At 37.9% G+C, this 16077-nt stretch overlaps 1 protein-coding gene across 47 annotated transcripts in view; it reads left to right on the plus strand.

Moving 5' to 3' along the window:
• Positions 1-16077, plus strand: part of KCNMA1 (potassium calcium-activated channel subfamily M alpha 1) — a 491027-nt gene that overhangs the window by 418784 nt on the left and 56166 nt on the right. For all 47 annotated transcript variants that reach the window (XM_061450666.1, XM_061450643.1, XM_061450649.1 and 44 more), the window contains 2 exons: positions 11873-11996; positions 15052-15276. In XM_061450666.1, the coding sequence (XP_061306650.1) occupies positions 11873-11996; positions 15052-15276 (349 nt within the window). The remainder of the gene's footprint in view (positions 1-11872; positions 11997-15051; positions 15277-16077) is intronic.

The raw sequence follows: 16077 nt of genomic DNA on the forward strand, positions 1-16077 counted from the left end.
TTGAAAAGCTGTTTGAAAAATACATAGGCTTTAAAGTCTTAGCTGTCACCCTGTCCTGTCCGTGTGTAGTTCTTAAACAGCAGTGGCACTAATGATAGCACTAACCAATCAGGGGAACTCATGTGGTTACTTTGCCTCAGGCAATTCTCTTTTTGTTGGATTCTCTCTGAGTACTGTTTTCTGTACTTAAGGCCATATGTGAGATGTATCATCACAATCAAAAATGAACCTGAATATTACCTTCCTTTTATCCTGTCGATTGAAATCAAATTTCTCTTAATTGATTTAGACTGATAAAAAAGTCAAATAATCTATGTACTTGCCAAAGCAAAGTTCAAAACTAATGCAATTTTAGTCAGGCTAAAAGCACATTAATTATGAAATACAGGCATTTTTAAGAGGGTAGTACATGCTCTGAAAGTGGGTGATGAAAACATCATCTTGTTAGTGATATTTTCCCACTGTTGCTATGTATATATCATTTTATACCAGTAGGCCTTTCTATGATTATGTAGTTTTCTTCCATAGGACAAACTACCTCTACCTCTACCTCTATGATTATGTAGTTTTCTTCCATAGGACAAACTACCTCTACCTCTACCTCTTAGAGGTAGTTTGTCCTATGGAAGAAAACTACATAATCATAGAAAGGCCTACTGGTATAAAATGATATATACCCCAGGTTCCAGTATAGGTTGGGGAACGACCTGTTAGAGAGCAGTGTAGGGGAGAGGGACCTGGGGGTCCTAGTGGACGACAGGATGACCATGAGCCAACACTGTGCCCTTGTGGCTAAGAAGGCCAATGGCATCCTGGGGTGGTTAGTAGGTCGAGAGAGGTCCTCCTTCCCCTCTACTCTGCCCTGGTAAGACCCCATCTGGAATATTGTGTCCAGTTCTGGGCCCCTCAGTTCAAGAAGGACAGGGAGCTGCTGGAGAGAGTCCAGCGCAGGGCAACGAAGATGATTAAGGGAGTGGAGCATCTCCCTTATGAGGAAAGACTGAGGGAGCTGGGTCTCTATAGTTTAGAGAAGAGGAGACTGAGGGGTGACCTTATTAGTGTCTATAAATATATAAAGGGGGAGTGTCACGAGGATGGAGCCAGGCTCTACTCAGTGGCAAACAATGATAGGAGCTGGGTCTCTATAGTTTAGAGAAGAGGAGACTGAGGGGTGACCTTATTAGTGTCTATAAATATATAAAGGGGGAGTGTCACGAGGATGGAGCCAGGCTCTACTCAGTGGCAAACAATGATAGGACAAGGGGTAATGGGTACAAACTGGAACACAAGAGGTTCCACTTAAACTTGAGAAGAAACTTCTTCTCAGTGAGGGTGACAGAACACTGGAACAGGCTGCCCAGGGAGGTTGTGGAGTCTCCTTCCCTGGAAACATTCAAAACCCGCCTGGACGCATTCCTGTGTAACATTATCTAGGTGTTCCTGCTCCAGCAGGGGGATTGGACTAGATGGTCTTTCGAGGTCCCTTCCAATCTCTAGCATACTGTGATACTGTGATACTGTGAAGAGATTTGGTAAAACTACAAAAGCAGCAAGGAATTGGAATCTATTAAAGTAGTATAGCATTTGCAAAAGGTGCTTCACCTTTTGCCTGCTCAAGTCAGTCAGAGCAGGATCAGAAAGCAGACATGGAGTTTCTACAAGGAGGGCGTTCCTGCTCTGGTTTTGCATATCTAAATAGCTAGGCTGGAACCTCAGTCCATAGTTGTATCCGGAACTAAATACCATAGCAGATATTTTCCACTGCACAGATATATATCTATATATCTATATATCTATATATACACACACAGAAAAATGTAAACTTATTTATATACATAAACAGACACATTCAGTTTGGGTTTTGGGTGTATGTATACATGTAACTGCTCTGTAGTCACAGAGGTTAAGTGAAAAAAAATTGTGAATATATAGTTCTTTCCGTATATAAAATCACTGATGAAATTTATTTTGTCCCTTTAACGATTCTGGCTACAGCTAATACCCTTATTTGTATTTCAGTCAGTGGACTAGAATTTTCTTTGGCCAGTTACGGAAGCATCCATTTTACAGTTTATTGTTACTGCAATATAAGGTACATTCAAGGACGTGACTTCTAGAAATCATCTTCATCTCTGTTTAGAGTACAGAACCGAACATGAGATTGATTCACAGAGGAAAATGCACCCTGCTTTAGTTTCTTTTTCCTATTGACCATCTACTCCTGTTTAATGTATCATTAAAAGTTTTCTGCCTTCCTGTTAGCTTAGCCTTGCCCATATGACACTGATTTACATGCTTGTTTACAGTTTATGAGGAAGAATAAAATGAACATACTGGCAAGCTTCTCATTTTTATGGTGCCAGTTGTCATGCTAGCCTCATTTTCAATTTACTTACCTTTGGACAGACTTCTTAGCTGGTGCTAATAGTTTTAACCACTTAAAAGTTTTAAACATGTGGGAGATTCATACACACACACCCACCAAATCCAAATTTTGTGGAAGAAGAAATAAAAAGAAAGGGAAAGAGAGAGAGAGAGCTGAACACACTGTCCCTGTTTGCTATGTAAAGTATGCCTCATTTCTTTGATCTTGAGTAATAATAATTCTGGGGAGTTATACTGTTTTCATATGCTTCAAAGCTGTGTCAAAGTTTTGCTGCTTAAGGGTACTTCTTTATTCTATTGGCTCTTGGGTACTGAGATGACAGGTCCTCTGTACTAGGTGCAGGCTTTTTCAAGTCATAGCCTTCAGCAAAACATCAAATTACGAAATACAGGGTAACATACTTCTACACAAATGCCTTTCCTGTAGATATATTATACCATATATATTAAATACTTTAGTGTTACGCGGTACATTTTATGTGCAATAGAAAGTGATGGTTTGAGGTAGCCTTAGGGGTACTTTTTTCCACAAGCAGAAAAAGCTAGTGTATACCGTATCAAGTATGGTTTTTACAGGACTTTCTGCCCGAAGGCCTTTGTAAATAAGTAATGATCAACAGATTGGCTGTGGGTTTTTGAAAAGCATGCCTGTGTCAGTTTGCATGATGGGGGAAGATTTTCAAAGTGGAGCCTGCTTTCATTGCCTGCTGAAGAGGGACTGAGGGAGAGTAGTCGTCCTGAGCCTGAGCTGTCTGCTCAGTAGCACATCAGAATTGCTAAACACAAGCCGAGCAGCAAGTGGAGAACTTGCCAGGCTTCCAAATCCAGACATTGTTTTCTTCTTCTTCTCCCTTGCTGCTAAATTTATTCACCAGCCCTGTGTTGGCACCCTCAGCCTCTCCCCAGACCCAACCTCTTGTCTCTTCATCTTACCCTTTATCTACACTGACTTAACTTTGGTTAAGGTGCTAAATAAGACAAAATGGATTGAATCAGAAGAGAACTCTGTTAAGCTTTGTGTGTAATTTTCTCCATTCTGATAAACAAAGGTGGGATATATTATCTGCTATTTTGTATCCTTGTGAATTACCTAAAGTGACAGGTACTTGCTTTCCTGCCCAAATTTTTTAGTGTATGTCAGCTAAAGAGGTACACAAGAGGTAAATCAGCTAAAGCACTGTCATGTCTGTAGATGATATTTATCTTTACAATATTTTTCCTAAATTTACTTTAAAAACTCCTTTTCAAAGCCAGCTTCACCCCCGTTACTCCCACAGAAACAGCTGGCTACTTACTTTCCTGAGTTATGGGCCTGGACCTAGAGGGGGCCTGGAGGACAAGAAGTCTGGGGCATATAAAAAAGTGAAATATGTGAAATAATTCATTTATAATAATATGTGTAAAGTTCATTTATAAATGATAATGTGAGTTGTGACTTTAGAATCCCTTTCTGAGCAGCCCTACAGTTAAGATAATGTTGAAAATGCTCATATTTCCACAGTGGGGGTGCAAATCAGGAAAGAGGGTATTATGCCATAGGATAAAACTTTATGACTTCTGCCATCACCAGAGTAGAACAGAGGACAGAAGCTATATCATAAACATTCCCTGGGACGTGCCGACAGGAGGTCTGACAGGTGCTTATTTAGACTTGGTCAGAAAGAGGGAATTTTGGGGTTTTACTCATATGTAAGTAGAAAGCTGTACTTTCTACTTTCAGATAGATAGATGGAAGACATCTTTTCAGTATAATCTTTTTGATGTTATTGTCTCTATATGCCAGTATATTACTAACTGAAATACATAGATGGTAGGCATACAAATGTTTGTTGTATACATCACAGATGCTCTCGATTCACATTTAGAAAGTCACTGTTCTAACTGAATCCTGCATCACATCAAATAACATGAGCAGAATCATGCTGATGCAATAGTGGAAGAATCTAAGCAATCAGAAATAAAACCGTCAAATTCCAACTATAGCTACAAATGCAAATTAACTAGAAAAATGCTCTGCATTGTCATTATTATTCTATCTGGTTTACATCAACAGAAGTCTGTCCCATTAAACCCACAAGAACATGGGTATTATTTAAAAATAGTTTAAACTCCAATAGGAAAAAACTGGTACACCTGTGGCGATGTGAACACAAGGACATCCTATTACAATGCAAAGTAAAATTTAAATAGGAAGTAGAAGGAAAATGAAGGAAAACTCTGAGTAGCAGAGTAATCACAAATCAGGTCTCCTTCCCAAGACAGAGAAGAAAGTTAGAACCATTTGATGCCTCTGGTGTCGTGCAGTGATATCAAGTCACCTGTTCATCATGTCACAGTCACAGAGTTTGGTGCATGTTATTGATGAACAGCCATGTTAACTATGAGGAGGCTATGTTGCCTGAATATAAAATAGCAAAGCTAGTTTTTGTTTTGGTTTAGGTTTTTTTTAATGTGTCATTTTGGATTCCAGAATGACCAGTAAACATGTGAAAAGGCCTGGATACGAATCAAAAAAGCCACTTAAAAGGACTGTTGCTGGGGCTCAAGTCTGCACTTAATTCTTTGGTAGCTGCTACTGCATGAGTGGAATACACTGACTTGAAGGAAACGTCAGCCCAGCTGAGTCAAACTACCTCTTAATGCAAGAACAAATAGCATATGACAGGGCCCAAGGGGCCTGAAGAGCAAACATAGTTTGTCCCTGTCCACTCTGAATGTAGTGGTGTAGTTGACACAGCATACTCAGCAAAGGGTCATTATCATTAGTGTCCCTGATCACATAAGAATCAGAGGCATCAGAGGACGCTGGGTTTTCAGTGTGTTGCCAAGGAGAATTTCATAAGCCTGAGGATTTTTCTTGATCCAGGATCTAAAATAATTCTCAACCAAACTATAAAACTTGCTCAGAGGCTGTCAAGACCCAGCTAAGTGACATGAAAAAAGTGACCTTTTTGGCATATGATTCCAGAAACCTGGTGATATTTATCTGAAGTTGAGGGGAAGCCTCCTGTCCTTTTTCTTCAAGTTGGATATAATAGTTTAAGTATATGAACAATGGCTGCAGACATTATCTCCTCTGCCCACCCAGCTACTTGCATTTAAATGTATATACACATTTCTGCTAGTGCCACTCAGGGTGAATTTGTATTTCCCCTGCCACTGTAGTGCAGCCCTTCCATGAGCTGAAGCGGAGATTTCTCATGGAAACCAAAAGACAGAAGATCTAGAGGGGGACATTTCTCAAGCAAAATCTGGTAAAATAAGTTCAATCTGATGATTTTCTATGACTCTCCAAACCAGGCATGAAAGTAAGATTTGAAGAGGTGAAAGCTAACTGATTAACCGTAATAATGGTTTATAATTATGTCCCTCAGCCTTGGAGATTTCTATGATGTACTCTGCAATTTGCATCCTTTGTTGAGGATTTACAAGACTAACTTTATGCAGTGCTAATATGCAATGATAACTAAGCTGCAGCACAGCAGGTATTCAGTAGCACTTTTAACTTCCCGATTCTATTTTACAAGTTCATTGAAGCCAACATGAGCAACAGGAGTAACTCAGTAGTTGCTATGTTATCTTAGACCTGTTTTTAACAAGGTTATAGAATGAAATGGTTTGAATGATAGGGGATAGTATAGCCCTCTGACTGTTGCTACGATTGGAGGTTGTGTTTTAACCCATGGGAATGAGGACAGTATTAGTTTTTCTTAGAGTACTGTGAAATCTTGCAGAAGTGTTTGTGAGATGAGAGAACAGCATCAGAAAAGAAAAGAATTTTCCAGCAGTAGAAATCAACAGGCATTTTTATAAAGTTCAGGGCAACAGAAGATCCACTTAGAAAGAAAGAACACTTTAGTTTTAAACCACATTTAAACTTGACTTGCAGAAGTGGTAGCTTTTATCATAAGGTATAAAAGCTACACACTTCATCTAGAGGCACTTCATCAAGAGGCAAAAAAGCCTCCTATATTTTATGATGCCACTTAACTGTGGTTTTATTTTTTACAAATGAAAAAATATTTTTTCAGGTACATTCTCTTGCCCCTCAAAGACTGATAGTTCTGCAGCTTGAGTAGATATCAACGGGAAATATTAAAACCAGAAGACACTCTGGCTGTGTGCCTTGTCTCCCTCTCATTAAGTTGCTCATATAAAAGTCTCTAAGTTAATTATTTTGTTGTTTTTCTATGTGAGAGTAGTCTTACTTCAGAACCATATTCTGAGCATGTCCTGAAGTATCAAGATACTTTCACAAACAAGATTCTTACAGTAAACATCTCTAGATCAATGTCCTTAGTAGTCTGGATAAATTAATGTGAACCCTTCACTAAGGCTTCTGAGGATAGAAAAAACCACCAGCGACATCTGTGCAGACAAAGAGGGAAGGAAGGATAGCTGTTATTATTCTTAGCAGCGTGATTCAGCCCATAACCTAGCACAGGGCACTAGGTACCAAACACTGTGTTAGGTGTATTCTTTGTAGATTTAGAGAAAAAGTCAGACAGTGTGAGATTATAGATAATATTAGGATAGCCTCTGAATATGACATGAAAGAATATAACAGTAAACTGCAGGTTTTCTTTCTCTTGTCATACTGCATTTTCTTCTCTAAAGCTCGGTGCATCTGGGCACTGAATCCTTATACATTTCACTGCTGATTAACCTGTGAAAGGAAAGATCAGTAAGAGTGTCATTAGTGTAACACACATAGGCAACAAATTCTCATTACAACTTAATGCCATCCAGACAGACTGCAGAGGGTCACAGGGAATGGCTAATGGTAGCCGACAAATGTTGGGTGTATTAGTCACAAAACATTTGCTGAATTCCATCAGAATGTCGTGACAACCTTCACAGCTAGTCCCCTGCTGGAGTCAGTGGAGTTTGCCTGTGACAAGCCGTCACTCTATCTCGGTTGAGCTTTATAGCACCAGTCAAAGCAGTCAGAGAAGATTGAAGTGACAGAGGCCCACTGAGTAAATAGTGAAACATGCAGCACATCATGAAATATTCAGCCAGGGTGTAAAAGCTCTAAATGCTTTTTCAATTATTAGCACCTGCACTGGCTGCATACATCTAACTCTAACAGCATGTTAATTGCCACAATTTGTTAGGGTAGTTGTAGGAGAAACTTCAAAGGCATAAGACATTCTCTAGTGTGTCTTCAATTCGTAACTTACCTTCAGCAAACCCACGCCTTACTCCTAAAATCAAGTGTGTGCATACACTTGCAAACACACATCCACACCCAAAGTCAGGTAGGAAAACTCAAAATTCCTGTACTGTACACAACATGAGTTTAAAGACATTGAATCTTGAGCAGGAGACTCCTAAACATGTTTTTCTGGGGCCAAATCCAGATATATTATACTTATCTGAGAAAGGCATAAGGGCAGACTTTAATGACCACAGCTTAAAGAAGAGTTGTGTTGTTCCCAGGAGTGTTTTGCCATTGATTTTATATAAGGAGAATTTTATTGAAGGGCAGACTAAAATGTAGCCAAGATATTGCTTTACTGATGTGCAAAGACTAACAGATTACAGTTCATTTTCAAAGAACACCAGGGTCCCTACTGGTCATGTAGTGTTTTTATTCCCGGTGCTCAGCATATGGAATAATTCCACTGCACATGAGTGAGGGTATAATGAAGACACACTCAATTGCATATGAATGATAAAGAAGATGAAGACAAGGGGACAGCATACAAGGGTATGCTAAACAATAGTAATTTATGAGGCAGGCATTTGGCCTGAATGGTCTTTTCAGTTCTGTCCATCTCCAATCATTACTTGGAAGTTCCAGACTCAGAAAGTCCAAGTAAGTTTGCAGTAGTTATAAATGTGTGCTAGGAAAGCAGTGCTCTTTAAAATGTAATGTTGACATACTAGCAATAGATTTGCTGGAAGTGAGATTTCTGGTTTTGCTTTAGGCTGTTGTCTTCCAGGCAGGCTTTTTGGGGTTGTAGCTGTAGCATGGCATTTAGCATCATTTTCAAGTTTAATTGCTCATAAGTGGCATTATATGCTCTTCAAAACCTAGAAAAGATCGTATTTTGCTCTTCATTTCAAGTCATGCGTATGTAATATGTGCCATAAGAACCAGAGAAGCTATTTTTAAACTGGGGTTATGGATAAGGGAAATTTAACTTTTACTCCTTTTCTCCCATGCATGCTATACATGCATGTCTTTCCCTAACTGGAATAACCAAATGCTTTGGAGATTGCAAGCCATAAAAGCCAATATCTCAATTTAAAAAAACAAACAAACAAACAAAAACCTAAACACCCACTATGCATTTTAATTGATAGCAGGTGATTTTCTTCCTATAATTTGAATTTTTCAAACATATGACTTTACAGCCCTGGAGAATATAATAGCTGCAGCTCTAATACAAGCATTTCCACAGTAAACTGCCAATGTGACTCAAGCATGGCTTGACAGGGCCATCTTGAAGGGGGAGGGGGCAGAGAGGCTCTAGAAAGAATCAGTCAGCGATTTGGCTCTAAGGGCAACAACTGTAATGCTTTGTGCAATATAAATTTTAATGGGAAGAGGGTGTCCAAACCCCTTAGGCAGATTTGACAGCCTTGGCCTCTGTGTGTCTGTCTTAATTAATTGTTAGTATTTGCAAAACAGGTTAGATCATCAGATTAATGAGAGCGTATGCGTCCAAACTGGTCATGCTGTTTTATTACTGTATTACTTCATAAAATAACCATGTTTAAAAAGAAACCCTAAAAACTCCAAAGATGAATCCAGTTAAGTATGTAAGCCAGTATTTCTTCTAACGTTTGAGGGCAAAGTTGGACCTTAGTGGTAAAGAGTTTTCAATCTCCATAGACATCTTCAGGGATTGCTTTACTGAGAATGAAAAATCACAGATTAAAAAGAGGCTAAAATAGTAGCTTATCCCAGAAGATTTAAATTTAAAAACACCTATGTAAACAAAAACAGATGCTATGTAAACACATATGTAAACAAAAACATATGTAAAAAAAAACCCAGACTGAAACAGAAAGCATGGCTAATCTCATCACGGTTTCTTTCTCTGGCAATAATCCATTCTCCTAGAATAAAAGTGCTGCAGTATTGTCTATTAGCTTGCTTACTTGCTATGTGACCCATCCTGTTTGCTTCTTTTAAGGCTGAGACTTCCTGTATTCCAAGAGTGAAGCAGAGGATCCAGGTTATTATATTGCAAATCAGTGCATGCATTGATTAAAAAAAAAAAAAATTAATTTTTTACATAAAATTTCAATAGGGAGTTATATCTGATGATTCACATTCTTCATTCCTTCTATAGCACACTTCCATTTAAACCTAAAATAACTGGAAAATATAACATTGAGGTAAATTTCTAATAAACCTTTGGCACAAGCTGTTTTGAATATTCCCTTTTAGGATGCAAGGCCCTTAACCAAAAGAGATCTACACTAGACTTCAAGCACTCACACACTAAAAGTTGCCTGAGATCTCAAGGCACTTGACCAGAATTTGATAACAGATATCTGTTATCACCTTTGTTATAAGACTCCATTCAAATTGTATCAATTCTGTGACTGGGATTAGACTATTGGTAAATACTCATTTATGTGAAAGCTTCAGATGATCTATGTAGTTTTAAATCTCACAGAAGAAAAGAAAGGTGATCTGATCACTGAACTTTGCTTTTTTTTTTCAGTGCTCTGCTAAAAACACTTGTGGAGAAATGTCTTGTGAAAGCTTTAGGAAAAAAAACACAAAACTACAAAAACACCAGAAAGAAAAACATTTTTCGGTGGAAGCTCCTGAAGTTTCCTGACCTTTTGGCAAACTTTCTGATTTTGAAACTCATGGCCAACATATTGCATCAGGAAAAATAGCTAGGACAGAGCACCACTAAATGTTGTCTGAATGTTATTAGTACAACCTTCAAATGGAATTGTATCCATGGTTGCAGATCTTACTGTATCGCATGCAACTATAAGCATCAAGAAATGCCCTATGAACATCACAGTTATCTCTCAGCCAAAAGTACCATGGCTGCAGCTTACCGATGAATAGAATAAGAGAATGCAGAATCTAGATATTTTTCTGGAAAGTAAAAATGCATGGACTTTCATTATTAAACCTGGGATTGTCCCCTTGAGGCTTTTCTGTGGCCAATGGGTTGATAGTGAAATGCACTGAACTGTATCTTACTGAACATGCATTTGCCATGTAGTGTAGTGCTTTTTCCTAAAGCATAAAAAGATTTTGGTTTAAATGGAACATTGTATTAGTAGTAGTTTCTCAACTTCTTTTAAGCCACTTTCTGTGGAGTTGACACTGAGTGAAATGAATGAGAATTTTCAACTGTTTTCAATGGATATACAGTCAGTGGCTATAAAATTACACAGATTAATCACCTTGATGGAATTAGAGATTATGCCTTTCTTTGGCTTTAAAAGGCAAACTGCTTTAAAATTTGGATACCTGTTTCAGAGTACTTAGTATATTCCTACACTGCAAATATTTTCGTCTTTGAAATGAAAGCTCTTTTCCCATCTTGAATTTTAAGATTTTAGTATCAGTTTATCCTGTGCTTTTTAAATACTGTCCTTCTTCTAGTGGTATTGTACAATGCAGTCACTGATGGGTCCTCAGTAACACCCGAGAGTGTTGGCGTCACTTAGGACTTAGCTTGATGCTACATTTTAGCATATAAATTAAAGAACTGTATATATGTGTCTGTGCTTAGATGTAATTATATAGCTGGAGAGCAAGTTTATAAAAAAGTCTTTTATTTGCTTCTCCATTGAGAAGCTTTGTCCTGTAAAATCTTGCTGCAAAAAACACTTCGAAGGTTATCACAGGTAGAGTTGTCAGAGAAAACAGACATTGTTGTTTAGTATTAAAATCATGTATTCCAGATGTGGGCATTTGTTAGTCAGTCTGCTCTAAAATGACATACTGTTGAATCTTTAAAGGGCTTCAGTTTGGGAAAGCAAAATATGATTGGGCAAATTGCTAAAATATTTAAAGTGCAGCCTGTTAAAGCTTTTACTGCGAAGAGCATCATGTCAGAAGTTGTATGTGGTAAAAGCAAGTAATTGGCTTTCCATACTTATGCCAGTCAGTCAGCATGGGGCTCTGTTCCTATCCCTTCTACTTCATTGCAGATGCCTATGGCAACTCTGATACATATTTCGGAGGGGTGGGAGTGGTAAGAAAAAAAGTCTTTCGTGGCTGTGATGGTGTCAGAAAGTCCTGCTTAAAATTAAATGTTTTTTGCTATAGGAAGAGTATAGAAAATCCTCTAAACTGCACCCAAAATGTAAAAATTAACTTCTATTTTATTTTCATCTTTTGTTTAAAAGTACCCTCTTTGAAAGCATATTCAAGTGTAAATACATTTCATTTTTTTTACTTTTACCCCTTTTTGTACACAGCTCTTGGGATATCTTTCCATCTATAATTCATAATATTTTCCACTTATGTTGTCCTCAACTTGTTTTTCCCCAGGCATGACCCCTTGTTAATTCCTGGCAATGAGCAGATTGACAACATGGATGCCAATGTGAAAAAATATGACTCTACAGGGATGTTTCATTGGTGTCCAGCCAAGGACATTGAAAAGGTCATTTTGGTAGGTACTGATGATAAGCTGTGTTTGAAAAGAGGTTGTTTGAACCACGGAACTGTTGTCTAATGGATTAATAAATTAATCTCTACTATCATTAAATCCAGCATATTGAAATCAGAAGCAAAGCATGGTAAAACCAAAGCTAGCATTTTGGTTAAAGAATTATCATTATATAAATCTGTATGCCAAAAGCAACAATAAAAATTGGTCCAAAATAGAGAATTTCTTTCTCATAAACTGAAATTTGTATATTTAAATCTTTAGAAGATTAAGATTGGAAATACTGAAATGTTTGCATACCCCATGTATCTCCTTACACAAAGCAATAATGACTCTAATATAGGCAAGTGTTGCTTTGCATTGTCTCTTATATGTTGATATGAACTTCACTCTCTTAGAAACTCAATTTCCAGCATTTCAAGGTGCCCAAATAGGCTAGAGTAAGTAGTGCTACTGCTCTGCCTTTCTAGCATGGCACGGCAAGCCTGGTCTATGTTTGTTTCATTTGTTTAACTAGGGAAACCATCAAACTGACTCAAGTCATTACAAATAGTTAGAAGGCCTATCACAGTCTATTTTACTTGCTTAAAGTTTGTGCCACTTGTGTTCATGTACTCATACCTAAGAGTAGCAACTAACTAACTCCAGATCTCATACAGAAAACTGATGATATTTGAAATGAACTCCCTGGTGGGTCTTCACTTTGTCACAGTTCATAAAGCCTGCTGTCTTAGATTTTCCTGCACTGTGGCATGGTGTAGCCGCCGATGGTGACAGCCCCAGTTTATTCTAGCAATCACAGGTTAAAAGCTTGTCTCCACTTCTCCTCAGGAGTTTCTGTAATAACCGTGACATTGCCTGCAATTGCAGTATTGTTGTTTAAACAGTCAAGCAAGTAAATTTGAAATTCTAGAGACTGAGCTGTGACACATAGTTTGACTGAACAGCTTTAAATAGTATGCATTTATATGTATTTGTGAATGCTTCATCCCTGGCAGTGTTCAAGGCCAGGTTGAGCAGGGCCTTGAGCAACCTGGTCTAGTGAGAGGGCAGGGGGGTTGGAACTAGATGATCTTAAGGTAATTTCCAACCCAAACCGTTCTATGATTCTGTGTAATCAAGAGGCAAGGAGAGGCAGCCCTGTTACACAGTACTTTGCAATAGACAGAGATTGATATCTGCCTTCATGCTCTAAGCACATTTTAGTCAACAAACTTTATGTGTTGTCCCACTTTGAAAAGTGTTTCTCAAAAAATGGTGTTGTGGAGTGCCTCATGTATCACCTCTCGGTGATGCTATGTCAGTTTTTTCCCTAGCCCATGAATCTATAAGTCTGGCCAAGTTCTTTCTGCTTCATGCATCATTACCAATAAAGACACTGCCAAGCAAAATGCTTCTATACACCTTTTCAAATTCACAGTTCACAATTTATGTCTACATTCATATCCATGCAAATTTAATGCTGTCCTTACAGACCACACAATTTATTACATAATTTGAAGACTATGGTATTTCCCAGCTTGTCTTCTAATTGATAATCGATAATGCTTCAATCTGAAAATAATTCCTTTTTCTGCTGAAGGTCTATTTTGGCCCTTTGTGATTCCAGCAGTGTCAGGTAGTAAGTTGTTTTGACACACCATCAACTCTATGTGGCTACATAAAGATCAATGACTACAGAGTGACATTTTTTTTACATAATTTCTTTCAAGACTTGGTGTCTGTCTTGTAAAGTGTGAGTATACCAGACCAGTAGGCAGAGGCATGGGACAACTTACATGCTTCACTTGAGCATTCACTCACGTCTTCTGCTCTTTAAAGGGCCAAGACCACTTTCTTGGTAGACTTGGAATAAATCAGTGCAATTGCCCCAGGGAAATAGAAAGCTGATGTATTTTTTAACTGATGAGAAAACTTCTAATCAGTTCCCATTCTTCTTACATAGTGAACACCTCTGCTGAATATTCCAATCTTTATTGCACGTCGTCATGCTTCCATAATTTAGAAAAAGGACAAGTGAGGGAAAAATTTTGCAGTTCACCATTGGTTTAGTTCTTTTTCATTGGCAAGGCTTCTGTGTAATGGTACTGAGTGTACAACTTCTTGGCAATTTATTGTCAGTGGATCTGCAGCTACTTGGTGGAGTGCAAAAATGATAAGACTGACTCCAGAAATGAAGGTAATTTTTTCCGAATAACTTTATTTCAACATCCTGGTGTTTGAGTTTGCCTGCTCAACTGACATTACCACTGATGAAATTAGTGCAAAAATTTATTCTTGTCACTGAGACAAGAAGATAATTCTGAACATCATTCAAATATTCTCCATGAGATTTTTTTTTCCTTCTGTCTATTCAGTAACTCAGGAAGTCCAGTAGACCTGAAAAGTTAGTATTAATCACAATCTTTCACACTAGCTTTTTCTTACTGAGAGAAGTTCAGTATGGAGGACTTCCATGGTAAAGCAGAGCACTGTTGAGCATTCTTTGACTGCTTCTCAGGGTAGTCACAGCTTGTTCTAAAATAAGAACTTTGACTAAGAGAATATGGTCCTCCATTCACAAGATATGTGTAATACCACAAATCCCTACAAAGATCTTTAGGCACTCACATTTTGCTTGTCAACTTGGTCCTGAAAGAAAAACCCCCAGGGATTCATCAGCTAAGGCATGGTTTTGCATCTCTTTTCTGTAATCCTTCTAGTGGCTAAATGCATAGTAGGTCAAATTCTGTTCCTGGCTAAATCCAGAGTACTTCAATTGCAATGAGAGTCTTAATCCACATATGTAGAAACATATATAGGACCAGAATTTGGTGCAGTACAACATCTTCTTGAACAATGAAGGATTTGCAAACAAGAACAAAATTTTCTTCTGCTGAGAACATTTAATGAAGGATAAATAAGGACAAAATGAACAGCTATTATTAAACCACTTCTTTGTGCATGAATGATATTGACAGCTGTGGGTTTTTTCTGTTTTAAAACTCAATATATGATTTAAGCTTCCCTTTGTTTCATTTTTTCCCTTGTCTTTTTGTTTTTGTTTTTGTTTTTTTAGACTCGAAGTGAAGCAGCGATGACAGTTTTAAGTGGGCATGTAGTCGTTTGCATATTTGGGGATGTTAAGTCCGCTTTGATTGGATTAAGAAATTTAGTGATGCCATTACGAGCCAGCAACTTTCACTACCATGAACTCAAGCATATTGTGTTTGTGGGTTCACTTGAATACCTGAGAAGGGAATGGGAAACACTGCATAACTTCCCCAAGGTTTCAATCTTGCCTGTAAGTCCAAAGCCATATTATTGATATTTTCTTATTTAGGACACCAACTGGACAGATTCGTGTTGACTTTGATCTTAGGCTTTTTTACTTTTGTCTACTTATAGGCCTGAGGACTTAGATTTTCCCTTTACTGTGTCTGTGAAAACAGAGCCCTGTGAGACCTTATTAAAAGATATTTGCCACAGTGTTTGGTTCCTTGTCATCCTCATCGGATGAATTTCAGCTGCTATCAAATGTATTAGCTGTGTTATATATTGAGCATTCACTGTAGTTCACTGCATGTAGCCAGTTCTGATGTTGTGACAGTAGTTGTTTATGACATTATTTATGTATTTATACCCACAAAACCTTTGGAAAAAAATATTGTTTCTCTATCTAAATAATATTTATCTATGTTTGTAAAAACTTTCTTTAGGCCGGCATGTTTTATAGGGAATATTGCCATAGCATTCCAGTTCAGAGTACTGCCATACTCGAGTATGGAAGTATGACAAAACGCTGAGCCTTTTAAAATCAGTGAAAAGATCCTATTGATTTTAGTAGGGACAGCCACTAAAACCACAATTCAGAGGACCTTTTTCTTCTATATATCATTATCATTCAGTCATGTGCCCAAAATGTAGATGGGCTCCAGGACAAATAAATGAAGCCCTCCAAGCCAGTGATCTTAGGTGGTTGCAGCTGTAAATGATCTACAGAAATGTAGGCAAGAGGGAAATGAGCACACAGTATAAGTACAAAAGAGGATGCTCTGTACATTACAGAGTGAAGTTAGATAGTTTTTATCAGAAAGAAAAAATA

This window comes from Pezoporus flaviventris, unplaced genomic scaffold (assembly GCF_033815535.1).
Source record: "Pezoporus flaviventris isolate CSIRO_AGI_PZ_B2104156 unplaced genomic scaffold, CSIRO_AGI_Pfla_v1 ptg000001l, whole genome shotgun sequence".
NCBI lineage: Eukaryota > Metazoa > Chordata > Aves > Psittaciformes > Psittacidae > Pezoporus > Pezoporus flaviventris.